The sequence below is a fragment of the Schistocerca americana genome, chromosome X, assembly GCF_021461395.2.
Source record: "Schistocerca americana isolate TAMUIC-IGC-003095 chromosome X, iqSchAmer2.1, whole genome shotgun sequence".
Taxonomy (NCBI): domain Eukaryota; kingdom Metazoa; phylum Arthropoda; class Insecta; order Orthoptera; family Acrididae; genus Schistocerca; species Schistocerca americana.
The window spans coordinates 626,851,041-626,866,101 of NC_060130.1; the positions used below are offsets into that span (position 1 = coordinate 626,851,041).

Here is a 15,061-nt window from a genome sequence, read left to right on the forward strand (position 1 = left end):
TGGCTCTCCCTCCTTTTATCTCATCCAACTGCAATTTCTCTTACTTGCAGAAGTGGCCACCATGCCCCTAAAATAATATATAATACCTATAATATCCTTGGCTTTAATCACACTAATAGTCCCAGTTTAACTCCACCAGCCCCGTCTTTGTACCCAGTATATAAATTTTTCTTTTTTAGTTCATCTAGAACCCCCTCCCCCCAAACTCTGTTTTTTTTCTCACTAGTTTCTCACCTCTGACTTGTGTCAATACCACAGCAATCATTTACCCCTGTGAGAACCAGCCCTTTTTCCCAAAATCTTCCACATTGTTCCTACAGACACTAACACTGATCACCTCTCATTAAGTGAGTTGCAATGCTGATAAGGCAATAAAGATAAAATGATAAAGATATGGTTATATTTTTATGTATAATGCAAGTTTGAGAGCTGAATTACAATAACTGTCTTTCTTCACATCATTTTCAACTGCTTTTCCATTTGATATACTGTTCATGAGTTTGCCACAGATCCTCATAATCGCTCATGTTGACCCACATTATTTTGGTGTCGATGTGTCCAACAGAAGATAGTTAGACACAAAAAGCAAAGACACAAAATTAAGATAATAAAGAGACAAACAATTTTTCAAGGTAACAACACATTTGTAAGATAAATGCTCTAAATACGTATCACAGTAATAATTTATTGATTTTCTCAAGTTAATGTTATTTTTTGTATTTTATCAGTCTTCAGAATTCAAGCAAGTATGTTCCGGTGCAAATGCAAATATCTAGCCCATCCTTAGGTTGTAAGTGTAAAAATAAACATGAGAACATAGTGCCTATCCTTAAGTTGGCCATCACCAAATACAGAGAATTGGATTTTAATTACACTGTATAAGGTAAAATCAACCAAATAAAAATACAAAATGGTAGAATCTCATTGCTGATGACTATATTACTGCATGACAGTAACCTACTTGTTTCCCAGCAAATTATATTAGAAAACAAGAAAAATGACTATCATCTAACAATATTTCAATTTTATACACACTGTTTCTGATCTATAACATTTTTAATACAACTAATACAATGTAGACAGCTTTTGCATGTATGCAGCCTACAACAACAAATATGCACTCAAACAATTCGCTTTCAAAAACAATAAAGTTTATGACAATATATATAGATATAGACATTTCACTGCACGTGTGTGTGTGTGTATATATATATATATATATTTATATAATATTTATATAAGTATTTGTAACAATGTAAATATATTGAATATAAAAGATCCTTCACTACTCTATTACAGGGATGTGGTTGCCTGTAAGAATGATTCATTACCATAAAATACAATGTAACAGTAGCACCTACAGAAATTCAAAGTTGCTCTAACTACACCAAAATTTACTCTGTCTTGGTGTACAATTAAAAACAATATAGAAAACATGACAGCATTCTGTGAAAATACAAAACAAATGTTCAAATAGCCCTCGCATGACAAATTTCAAAATTTAATATCTCGCTTCATTTCTGAGGACGGGAACAAAACACTCCAGTAAAAGGTAAGAGAAATTGGTAACATCTAGAGATAGCACTAATAATCACAATTTCTTTGTACAAAATTTTACTTTAGCTACACCCAACACCCAGATTAAAATGAATAAATGACAATTAACATTATGACAGATTTACTCTAAAAACATTCAATATTAAGACTGGTATATTCAAAATCCACAATAATCACATGTGAAAGGACAAAACACATAAGATTTATTCACAAATTATTTTGGCAGTAGAGAAGCACAGACATGATTTTATAATCATTGTGTCTAGTCTTTCTGGTATTGCTTTGGGTAATATTGTGTATTACACAATTAAATATATAAACCACTGCAATATTTCAGATTAGCAATGGAAACACTGGTATCTGTTGCATTTACCATAACTGATAAAATCTGCAGACAAAAGATATACTGGTACCAAAAATTTGTTGAATTATGATGAATAAACACCATAAAAAGTGTTGTTTGATAGAATTTACATTGATACTGACAGTATATGCCAACAACATATTGTTAAATAAATACAGCTGCAGATGAAGTACATGAAACTACCAACAGAAACACATTATTGATGTCACACAGTAACAAATCTACATAACTAATACATCAACAAAAAAGGGATTAAAAAAAATTAACAGGTAACTGAGATCATAACATTAATATTGTGCAATATAATGTGACATTTGCCCAGACATGACATCATAATACTAGTACAAAAAATAAATTAGAAAGGGCTTCTGTGTGCCAGAAGCTAAGCTCTTACAGCAGGCCAATGGCACACAGTAAAAACACTTGACAGCAGTCACTTACTAATAACACATTTTCACACTTTATAAATAGTTCTCCACAATTATCACCTGTGTATTAAAGTTTGGAGTACTTCAATTAATAAGATGCTATAGATCACATTGAACTTATAATACATTTTAATTAATTGCTGTCTTAAATTCCATCACCTCCTACAGGCATCTCCTGCATATATTTTTTTATTTGAATATCACACATTGAGGACAGTGATCACAGAAGACTAGCTAACAATGACAGATTTAGCATAAAAATAAAATATACTAAGAATTTAAATGAGGCTCTTGACTGAACATGCCCAAAAGAGATGGATGGAAAAATGGTGGATAACTAAAATAAAACATCAGAAATTCACCTGCAAAATATAACTTTGTTTTCTAAATGTGAGATAAAATAATGACAACTTATATTAATGAAGATGATGATATCACAAATGCATTGTTCACAGTGAAAATTATAATAATATTCTTTGTTTTGTAATCTTAAGCACAATACATTAAAAATGTATCTCTGAAATTCCAGTATAAGCTGCAGCCTGTAAAACAATGATCATCACAGACACAGATGGATACATTTTATATACACACTACAATATAGACTTTATGTATTAATCTGTTGTGCAGAATACTATAACTAAAATCTGGAATTCTGAGCATCATCCACACATGTACTGTACTGTCAATATAAAGATGAATAAAAGCACACACAATGACATTTCATTTTGACAATATGGATTGTTTGATAACTGTTTCTATATTCATGTCAGAAAAAAGGAGGAAGCTGCAAGGTAGCGCAAGAACACGAGTTCTTTGTGTCCATAGATGACTTTACTTACTGAAAATGTGACAATACTGAACTATGACAACTAGAACTACACAGTCTTCTGAAAACTCTAAAATACCGTTCAAACAAAGTACGTATGTGAAAGGCTGGGAGAGGTAGACGTAGTAAAGTACGTGTTGATCATGTTACTGTCACTTCGCAGGAGTGGGGTTCAATACTCACAAATTGACTGGTGCAAGTACAGAAGCCGGCTGATAATGTTTAAGTTAATTTCATACAATGAAATGTATCTTTTAGTGTGCTATATTAAGGTACACAAGTAAGTCATGAATGTTAAGTTTCTTATGCATAAAGAAGAAGAAGAAGAAGAAGAAGAAGAAGAAGAAGAAGCAGAGAGGTATGACATTTTATTCTTACACAGTTTCAAAAATATTAAACTATAGGAATATTTTTATGACTAATGTTAGTCATGAGATTTTAATAAAAATAATACAGGTTTCCTAAATATGGGAAAGTAAAAAGTGTACTAATCTGAATTAAAGTCCAAAATTTTGTTGTTACGCCAGACCTACTGTGCCACAAATAAACAGATGAGGATATATGAAACAGACTCTAAACTGAATTACATAGTTAAAATATTTCTTAAGGTCACAAGAAATAGAGAAGATGTATCCATGTATGTCATGTGATATATTACAATAATATATTACTGGTGCAAAAGACCACACTTTTTCAGCCAATGTATGCTAAATAGTACTCTTTTCATTGTCATAAATAAAAGATAAAATAAAATACCAGTTCAAGCTGAGCCAAGTGCCTGATATACACAAATAAAATCCACAAATTACACATCATGATTCAAAACCTTTGCGTAATACTTACACAGAATTTAAAAAAATAGAATACATCAGTGTTTGATCAATTAATAATACAAACACTATGTTCTAAAATGTTACAACATGCTTCCTCAGGTAAACTAATTAGCAGTGGAAGAAAAGTCTGTTAGGTTTTCAGGCACTATCTGAGATTTTTCTAATTAAAAAATTTGTTGCGAACATGTTCTGCTAAAATTAAAATATACAATCAAATTCAGTGACCTATAACGTGTACCTGCTGCCAATGCCATACAAGTTTGATGGATCACATGGTGTTTTTATGACATGAACATGGAATGAATCTGGCCACAGCAGCAGAAGAGGATATATACAGCTAGCTGCTAGAAGAGGCAGTAATAGGCACTGAACTGCTGGAACTGCTCACCAGACTTGATGTATGTGGTACACTTGATGAACCTGTAAGTTAAATACATTTCTGTATTGTTTAAAAAATAAAATCACATTACTAATGCCTTAATTTACTTATGGTACTATGGACAAATTCTTTTATTGTTACAGGATGAGGAATATACAGTAATTTTTTACAGTAAATAAAAATAAGGGTGTCTCAGTTGGTAAAATACTATACAAGCACAAACACTTTATTATTTTCGAACTATACTATTTGTAGTTAATTTGTGCACTGAACCCATGAATTTTTATTAGATCTTCTACAGCAAAACCAACGAGAAGAAAAAAAAGGAGTGGTTATTTGGTAGCTGAAAAACCTTAATATGGGTGCACGTTCAGACAAGTGTAAGTAATACACACAATCACAGAAGCAGTTCCTTCATATAACACCTTTGAGATAAATGTGAATGCTATGCTGTGTAAAGCAGAAAAGTGTAATCAGAGTCATGGGGGTAATAAGAGTCTTTTGCCATTCAACTTTGGAGCATGTGTTATAAAGGTCAACCTGCCAAAGCGTTGTGAAAGCTGCATCCAACACATCTCATACATCATCGTCATCACCACCACTGTCATCGTCGTCATAAAAAACACGCATAGTAGAGTAAGTTCGTCCTTCGATCATCTGTGAGTATGGAGGTGACTGCATGGTCCAATGCAAGAGGTACACAAGCTGCTGCAGTGGGAACAGGTTGTCTCAGTTGAAGCAGTTTCTATCCTTCTATTTAGACTCAGTTTTTCTTTTCTTTTTTACACTGCCTCTTATCAGCCACTTTTGTTGGCTGTTTTCTTCAAAAAGAAGTGCCCCACAATGGGCTAGTGATACACAGAATTAAATGTCGAGGGCTGAGGTCTCCCAGTTGTTAACATTAAAGCGACATCTTCATGTTAGCTTCGATTAACCTCCTTAATTCATTTCCTCTGACCCCCCACACAATGTCTGCCCACTGTTAATTCAGAATAAAACACTTGTTTGGGAATGTCATTATTGGGAATGCGGGATACATGCCCTATCCAGTGTAGCTGGTGTCTTAAAACCACTGCTTCTATACAGGTTGCATGTCATCTCCAAGGATACTGACATTTGTGCATCTATCTTGCCACGTAATAAGCAGAATCCTCCTCAGGCATTACTGGTGATACTGTTCTAGCTTTCTGAGGTGCTTCCTGTAACATGCCCAAGATTCTGATCAATAAATTAGAGTGAAAATTACAAGTGAATGGTGTACAAGGATCTTTCTTGCAGCATTGACATCATGGTTGCCAAATACTTGAGATCTTAGTCTGGCAAAGATTGCTCCAGCATGGTTAAACTCTGTATTAATTTTTTAAATCTACAGTTGAACTGGATGAGAGGATGCTGCAAAGGTAATGAAAGGTGTTGACTACTTGAAGAAACATGCTGCCAATGGTGAATCTGCTATTTCTTTGTGCTTCCTGAGGAACTGGTTCGTGAAGGATTATGTTTCGTTGGTATTCAATTAAAGACCAGTCTTTCTTTATGCTGTGGAGAAGGTATTCAGGATTAACACCAGTTCTTCTTCGGACTGAGATACATCTTCATCTTCATTAGCTTACTGTAACTCAACTAATGCTGTATTAAATGTTAAAAGTGTCCTTGTTTTTAAACAGTTCAGATTAAACAATTTCCCATCCCTTCATTAAGTTAACTATATTCTTAGAGGAAGATCATCTTCGAATGACTGCATCACAGAGGAAACATACACAGAAAATTACATGGGGAAAGTCACACATCTTTAATTAAACTGGTACGGATATGGAATAGCTCACCAACACAGTCTTTACCAATGACGGCTGCTGCCATGTATGTGTAGTTTCCAGATGGCAATAAATTTCTGTTGAAAACTCCACAGAGCTAAAATCTTTCACAATGCTTCATGATTTTTGGAGCAAAAAGTCTTATTGAGGTGAAAAGAAAGGCAGTGTAAAGAGGTATATTTTGTTCCTTGCATTTTTCCTGAAACTGACGAGATGTGAACATGGTATTTGTGGTTCCACTAGAAGGCCTGAAGTCATACTCTGGTAGTTCCTCCTCCAAGAGCATAGCACAATATGTGAGAACATGAGTAACTAGCTTTCTCAAACTAAACAGGAACAATATTCCGTGGCAGTAGTTGTAGCCTGTGTCATCTCCTTTCTTAAATATGGGACCACCACAGTATTTTTGAAAGCAAGAGGCATCAGTTTATGTATGTGTCTTATTGTGAATTGTGATTTATTAGTCTCATACCATACATAATCCAAATCATTAGTTTCAGGTACAGAAGAAACAACAAAATTGTGGTAAAATTTCACTATAAACATAGAAAAGCTGATGTTAACGAACAGCATAATAATAATAATAATAATAATAATAATACAATTTTGTTATATATACATACAATAAAAAGACTAACACTTAATTACCCCTTGCTCAAGTTATCATTTCATCCTCTATGAATTCTTGTACTGAATAGTAGCATTTCTCCCACAGAATCTGCTGTAACCTTGTTTTTAGACATTCTGGCTTCATATCAAATATGTTTTTGCCGATTAACTTGTTATATATTGTCATCCCCATATACTGTGGAGTCCATGCATATAATTTCAACTGGTGCATGGTGTAGTAGAACTGGTTACGGTGAGATACATGTACTAACTAATCTTGGATCATACGAAGTGAATGATACCGCACCGAAGACATAGAAACCAAAAACCCACTACTACGCAGCTATACAAAAAAGTTTAAATGTCAACATTTACAAATATTTAATGGAATTACAGTGATGATTATGGGCTTCTCAAAAAAAAGGTAGACAGTTAATTGTATTTTATTTATGAAATGTATGATCCAAAAATTGGTTTGCATAAATAGATCAATATATGATAAATTTTTTTGCTACATGTTGTTAGAGGTAAATCTTTGTTCTTTTGGGCTGTTGAATGTACAAGTTTGAAGTGCGACTGAAACAGCAACCCAATCTTCCTATAGATGACTAGAGAGAGATAAACCACAGAAAGCAAATGCATAACGAACCATCTACACACAACAAGAAGAGCAACAAAAGATATGAGTATTTTTATTATTTACCGAAATGGTTATTTAAATTCGACTGTCCCTGTCACTCACAGCAGTGTGCCACTATTTCAGCATGGCAAGTGCTGTGAAAATGTGACCAGTCACCCAAATTATTGACTTCCTCCAAAAATTAATAAATCAACTTTGGGCAACAAGAGGGTGGAGACGGTGAGAATGGGTAGCATAAAATTATTTTTATTTCTCATGTTATGTGTGTGGTTAATACGATTGTCCTCATATAATTGCTGTATGCTGTGTAGGAAGATTATAATTTTATACATGTAAATGGAGAGAACAGTTACAATTTGCTGTTTCCAAAATATTGGGCGACAAGATTCTGTCTGCTGTGCAGCACACATATATCTGGTAATCTTCTTCTGCAGCTTCAGTATTCGAGATACACTATTTGAACTTCTCCAACAAATTATACCATACCTTATGACAAATTCAAAATAACTATGATATGCTATTTTTGTGTACTCAAGTCAGTAGAATTTGCTATTATCTGCACTGCAAATGCAAAATTGCTTAGTTTATTTGGTAGGCACGCAGTATGTGTATTCCAGGTTAAGTTATTGTCCACATTTAGTCCCAGGTACGGAGCCTTGAGCAGACTTTGTGATACGGTATTCCATTTAGAATAATAGCTCACTGCATTTCACATTACAGTCACCCAGTGTTTTCTGTTGTGCAAGTATGATGAGATGCCCTTAATCCCCTATTTGTCTAATTTGTAGATAAGCAAGGCATGATTCACGGAGTTAAATGCTTTTGTAAGATCACAGAAGATACCTGCAACTTTACCATGAGTTCATCACCATCGTCTTTGAGAGCATCCACTGGTAAATTATCAGGATGAGTGGCCTTGTGTTGTTTTGCTTGATTGATAGCACACTTAGCTTCATATAATATTAGCACACCTCATCTAATGTTGGTGGGGAGCCAATTTGTTCTTTCATGAGTGCCATTCCTGAATCGGAAGGTCTTCAAAATGTTTCTTCCTCCTACTCCTGATAGAGCACTGACGATTTAGAAGAGTACGCTTGTCACTGGATCAAAATGGATTTCAAGGTGGTTGGTGCATAAACTGCTTTTGTGACTTGGAAAAGCTGTCACATATCTCCGTCTGCAAGATACTGTAATTCTTTAGCACTTGTTATCCACCACACAATCTTCTCTGCATGGATAGTTCTTTGTACTTTTGCTTCGGCAAGATAAACGGCTTCTTTCTTAGCAATGGAGTTCATGTCCTTTCGCCATGCTTGCAAAACTTTGCTTTTCTCTGAGATTAATGCTTCAATTTCTTCATCATAGCTTCATATAATATTAGCACACTTCATCTAATGTTGGTGGGGAGCCAATATGTTCTTTCATGAGTGCGATTCCTGAGTCAGAAGGGCTTCAAAATGTTTCTTCCTCCTACTCCTGATCTTCTTTGATAAAATCAAAGCAGTATTATATTGTTAATGTTTCATTGCAGGTATCCAGAATAGTGGTCGCCAAGTTGTGTTACATCATGATGGCATTCCCTAGACAGTATCTGATGAAGCTGCTGTTTCCCATACTGTGAGGCATATTGTGACTAGTCAAACTTCTTTTGATCCATAACATTTCAGGTATGCAGCTGCATAAATTCAACTTTTTCTTCTAATATTTAGGCTGAATACCGTCCAGCCATCTTCAGAGTGAGCTAAGGTGACTGACACTCCAGCACTCGCTTCGTCCTTTTAAACCTGTGGACCGCACCACTGCACATGCGGCCACAGATACACCAGGCGCCAGAGACGTTGATCGGCGGCAAAGAGATATGACATATGCACAGAATTCCATCTATGGCTGCACAGTCGATCCACACAGTGATATCGATGCATCACTGCGAGCTGCTCCATTGTGACGTCTGTGATTTTATTACGTTGTTGGATTCCATGATTTGTCCAAGATGAAGCCTCTCTCTCTATTAATTAAATTCATCGCAAACCGAATTTCAATTGCTTCCTTCACTATTGAGTCCCAGAAAAATGAAGTCAAGGCTAAAATTTCGATGTTATCGTACACCATAGAGTGCCCAGTGTCTTTACACTGCACTGCCACTGCAGATTTATTAGGTTGTAAGAGACGGGTGTACCTGCGGTGCTCTTTGCATCTCTCCTGGACAGACCTGTCATCTGCCCGATGTATGAATGGTCGCATTCACAGAGAATCTTGTAAACCCCAGGCTTCCGAAGCACCAAATCACCTTTAACGGAACCCAGACGTGCTGTTGTCTTTGGTGGAAGGCGAAAAATCAATTTCACTTTGTGCTTACAGAGGATCCATCCTATTTTTGATGATAGGCTTCCCACATATGGCAGAAAAGCCATGGATTTGAAACTTTCTGTGCCTTCTTCTGCTTTCCTTATAGCCACAGTCAGTTTCATTTGTAGTGACTTAGAACAAGAAGTCAAACTTATGCAGCTGCACGCCCGAAATTTTATGGATCAGTGTTTGTGCTGTGAAAATATGAAGATGCACAAAAAGTCTTCATTTGTTTCCTCCTCTGGGTGGATATTGAAATATGCATGACAGATCTAATAAGTCAGCAATCTGTCCAACAGTCACTGGTTCCTGCCATGCTTTAGCGATGAAAATATCGTGCAGATTTTTCTTGCTGACAATTACGCGGTCAATGAGATGCCATTGTTTTGATCTAGGATGCTATTGTGATGTTTTGTAGTGATTATTTCCATGAAAGATGATGATGGTAATCGTTAATCCATGTTCAGCACATTTTGGGAGGAGTCTAATACCACTGGAGTTTTTGCTGCCAACTCCTTCCCAGTGACACAATTCCACAGTTTGTGATCCTTACCCACACTAGCATTAAAATCACAAAGTAAGATTATTTTGTCTTGGCAGTGGATGTTTAATAGGATGTCATCTAGAATGAATTAGAGTGTTTCTTTGATGTCATACTCAGAATGTAGAGTGGGGGCATAGATGCTGATCATGGTGGTATGCTGGTTCCCATGCAGTCCAAATTTTAATGCCATGAGACGTTCATTGCCCCCAGCTAGAAACTCCTACATGTCCCTGAGAAGCTTATTCTTTATAGCAAAAGCCACTCTGTGTATTCAATGCTCTCTAGTAGCTTTCTCCTTCCAGAAGAAAGTGGATCACACACCTAGTTCACGGAACTGACCTTCATCAGCATGACAAGTTTCCTGGAGTGCTGCTATGTCAGTGTTACGTCTTCATCACTCTTTGCCCACAATAGCTGTTCTCCTTTTTGGCCTCTCATTTGCAGGGTCATCAGTCAGTGTTCTTACATTCCATGTTGCAAAAATGTAATTTTTTTTATTAGTTTGACTCCATTTGGTGATGCCACTGGATGTGGCTATCCAATAAAAAGTGGCTGACTACATTTAGGGTACCTTTTATAGCCCCTTCTCCATAAGAGGTAATAGAACTGCTTAGTTGTAGATGCAACAGTTGAATTCTCTACAGCTACAACCCAAGTAAGACTGATCGCACACATACTGCCTACATGCCAAGCTAAAACTAGAGGTTTCCGGACATCACAATCCTGTCCCTGTCGAACTTCTTGATTGTTGCAGGACTTCTATAAGCAAGTCAGTATATTGTTGGAAGACTGCTATGCCTGAGTTCTTTCAGGGTGGGAACGTTGCTGCACTTCACTTCAATAAATGCGCCTATCTTGATGACCTAGGAACTATGTTCAGAAGCAAGTGTTGTAATATGATTGAAGGATTCCTGGTCACTGCTGACTTCAACAACATTCGAGTCAACATTGGACTTACTGTCTTAATGCTTGGTCTGCCGTTGGGGGATTTCTATGCCACTGACCATAGGTGGCTCATCCATCTTTAGGAGAAGTTTCCTGCCCCGAGGAGGAGAGTGGGCCATAACCACTACTAGCTCACCCACCTCCCTGCAGAGCCACTGGCATTGTAGTGCTGGACTCTTTATCCTGGAGTCATTCAGTCACCAGACTCTCATCAGTCAAGGGCAGGGTGCACCATGTGCAAGTGAGGTCTGACATTTGGATACACTAGTTAGCTATGAAACTAAGTGACAATGTGATGATTTTTTAGCTCTTTCAGAAACATGTGGTTTCAGCAACATTTCATAAACAGCAACTCGAAGGTGGCCCAACTGCACACACAAGCAAATTTAGAAAATGAAAGATATAACAAAATATATTATGATCATTTGGTAGGAGAAAAATCACCTCCATCGAAAAGAACATGGATTCTGAAAGCTGCTACGACATAGAACTCTGCAGGTTTGTCTGTGGGATTCACATGGGACTAAACAGTGATATTCAGCGTAACAACTTCCTTGAACTTCTGAAGTAGTTTCACACATCCATACACTGTTGCCTATACTGAACAGTGAACCAACTATGTAACTGGACAGAAGATTTCCTAGCAAGTATAACTCAGTACATCATTTTCAAAAGGGAGATGTCAGTTGAAGTCAAAGTAGCTCCTGACACACACAGGGATGTGTTGGAGTTAACTTGGTGTTCACAGCCCATTGGATAAGCTTAGAAATTTCATGGACTACTCCTGGACAATGTTGCTGTATACAGGGATGTTACAATACCACAAAGCTGTAGTGAATGGCAATTCGGTCTGCAGAGAAATGACACTTTGTGAGGGGAACTGCAGTTGGCTCTAACATAAAGAAATGTAATGTATTGCACATAAATAAGTGGACAGACCAATTACTGTTTAACAATATCACTGATCATCAATGACTGGAAGCCATCCACCCAATAAAACATACAAAGATATGTGGTTTGGCAGAAACTAGTTGTAGGAAGGACAGATGCAGCACAAGGAATTAAATGAGAGAATTGTAAAGAAATGTATTTCAGCTATGATGACAACGTTATCCTGGTTAGTATGGAGCAATGAGTAGGAAATGGAAATGTCAATAGCTGAAATAGAAAAGTGTTGTTTAATTAGTGCGAGGTGTCACTCAGACGATCATCTGAATGCAATGGTGAATGTTATGAGACAGTCACTGCGCACAATACAGAGGCACGCTATTTTGATTCAGACATTCTACATTTTCGGTCAATGTGGGGATCCTGCATCTCCACTGTGCTCAGTATCACTTACTGAAGCATACAGTGAGTTGATGGTAACAAGATGTAAGATTTTAATATACATATTAACTCTACAAATTAACCAGTTTTAAAGAACCCATTGTTAATAGTGCTTGAACAGCACTACTGAAATAACATTTCAGAATATTTATTACTGTAACTTATACTGAGTTATGAGTTGGACTGTTGAGTCCAAGGGCAAAAAATCGTATTTCTCTGGTAAATAAATTACAAATTGAGTAAATATAGTGGCAGTATGAGGCAGTACACAACCATAGTTATCTGCAAAATTTAAAGCTTATTTATGTTTAATGACAGATAACAGCAAATAAGGGTAAGTTAACCATCTCACTGATTAAAATGTAAATAGTGAGAAAACCAAGGACTCCAGTAAATATCTGCCACCATGGGAAAGTAGGCAAACTTCTAGTTTTATTTCATGTGTAACATGTGTAGTAGCAATAATTTCAATGTATATTTGTGATGTTCAGTACAGATTGTGTCTATTTAAGGGTAGCAACCATACCGACTGAGAACAGTTTGTTTTGAGATCACTGAGGATGGACAGATGGAATGATAAGCGATGTGTCAGTCACGATCGTGACTGAAATTTTTAAGTGACCAGTGTAGAAACCTAAAAAGAGTTCTAGACAGTTAGCTTTGTTAACCCTTACTTTGAGTTGCATCATGTTCAGAGTTGTAAGATTTTCTGCAGGAGTTCTGAAACCCAGAAGAGTCCCGACAGCTAGTTTTGTGGATTATGACTTTGAGCAGCATCATGTATGGACTAATTGATTCTCCACATAGCTTTGTGAACTTTGCACTTTCGCAATCTAGCTAGTGACTCTGCCAGTCATCGTTTCTCTCGCAATATTAAACCAAGGTTTAATAAACATTTTTACTTCTGAATGGTAACTAGCTGGTGTTGGCAACATTATTTACACCACGAATGTAACCTTGCCTGCAACTGATAATTATTAGGAGTTACGAGAATAATTTACAGGGCAATGCAACGAATGTGTGGCCATCCTCTAGACACAAATCAGCTAAAAGGCATTAAAATTACAATAACTATAATTTGTCACACACTTAATAAACCCTTTGACTTGGCAGAACTCTAAGAAGTGATACAGGTAATTATGTCACAGACTTGTTTCTACATCCCCGAGACCGCTTTCTGTGGAATCCATGGAATACGATTAATGTAATGTAATGTGCTTGCTGTGTATAGCCAATGGGGAACGTTGGAGAGATCACATGTTGACTGCCGGGCATTGCCATAATAAGACCGCTTTCTGTGGAATCCATGGAATACGATTAGTGTAATGTAATGTGCTTGCTGTGTATAGCCAATGAGGAACGTTGGAGAGATCACATGTTGACTGCCGGGCATTGCCATAATGTGCAGCCCATGCCATAAGTTTTCTCTTGCATCATAAAGCTAGTGTGTATTTCCTTCACAACTACTGTAAAGATTTAGGTCTGAAATGGTAAAGTTACATTTCTAAAGTGATCATCTCCCTGCCCCATTAACACAGGCTGATAGCCTTACAAACAACCCTAGTAACCCACATGTAATCTATACACTGAATAAATTCCTTATGGTCCTTGAAAAACACAATCATATCCTTAAGGATGTCCATATATTGTCAATCCTGACCAGGCAGCCACATAACGAAAGCTACAGTAAGGACATAATATTTTCTATAGACAGCTTTTACACAAAATGAGAACAAATTTTAGCATGCCAAAGAGAAATGTAATATTAAATGAAGACCTCAAATTCAAAAGTGTGAAGAAATTGATGTAGCTAACAAAGTCAATAATTATGTCTAGAATAGAGTGGTCCTCATTAATAATACCTGGAGTCGTTGAAGTCGAATCAGTACTTGATGCTAGTGGACTGGGCATGCTACCAGGGGTCACTGGAGTTTGGCTGCTCTGAGCCATCATCTTCTGACGTACTTCTCTGATTTTCAACTGCAAACTTGACTTACTTGGGAATAAATCTGCATGTAATGCCTACAAAGAAAAGAATATAATTTAAATTAGTTAGTGGTAATGTTTTACAAACTCATGATATCATTGCACAATCACTAACGATATTTTAAATGGCTAACCTTTTGTTGTAGTGACAACCAACCAAATAATTGTAATTTCTTACAAAAATCAAGAAGTACCAGTGTTGTTCAGATTACATCTTTATGACCTGTACCTGTGACCATATCACTCTGTCACCTGCAAAGTCACTGGCCTATTGGCACATAACATCAACCTTCTCTTGTAGCTTCACTAAACAAACTGTATATATGTAACTCACAAACTATTAGATCTGCCTACAATGGACATTACTATGACACTTGCATTTGGTGTTCAGCTGTCTAATATTTTATTGAAGAAAGAGCACTATATGAAAATCATCATTTGTCCAGCTTCAACATTTTCTA

The 15,061-nt window shown here is 36.5% G+C and overlaps 1 protein-coding gene across 1 annotated transcript in view; it reads right to left on the bottom strand.

Moving 5' to 3' along the window:
• Positions 1–665: 665 nt before the first annotated feature.
• Positions 666–15,061, bottom strand: part of LOC124556642 (putative transcription factor capicua) — a 347,411-nt gene continuing 333,015 nt past the window's right edge. Inside the window, exons 23-24 of the mRNA XM_047130607.1 lie at positions 14,477–14,636; positions 666–4,431 (exon numbers count right to left, since the gene is read on the bottom strand). Coding sequence (XP_046986563.1) covers positions 4,349–4,431; positions 14,477–14,636 — 243 coding nt within the window. The 3' untranslated portion in view covers positions 666–4,348. The remainder of the gene's footprint in view (positions 4,432–14,476; positions 14,637–15,061) is intronic.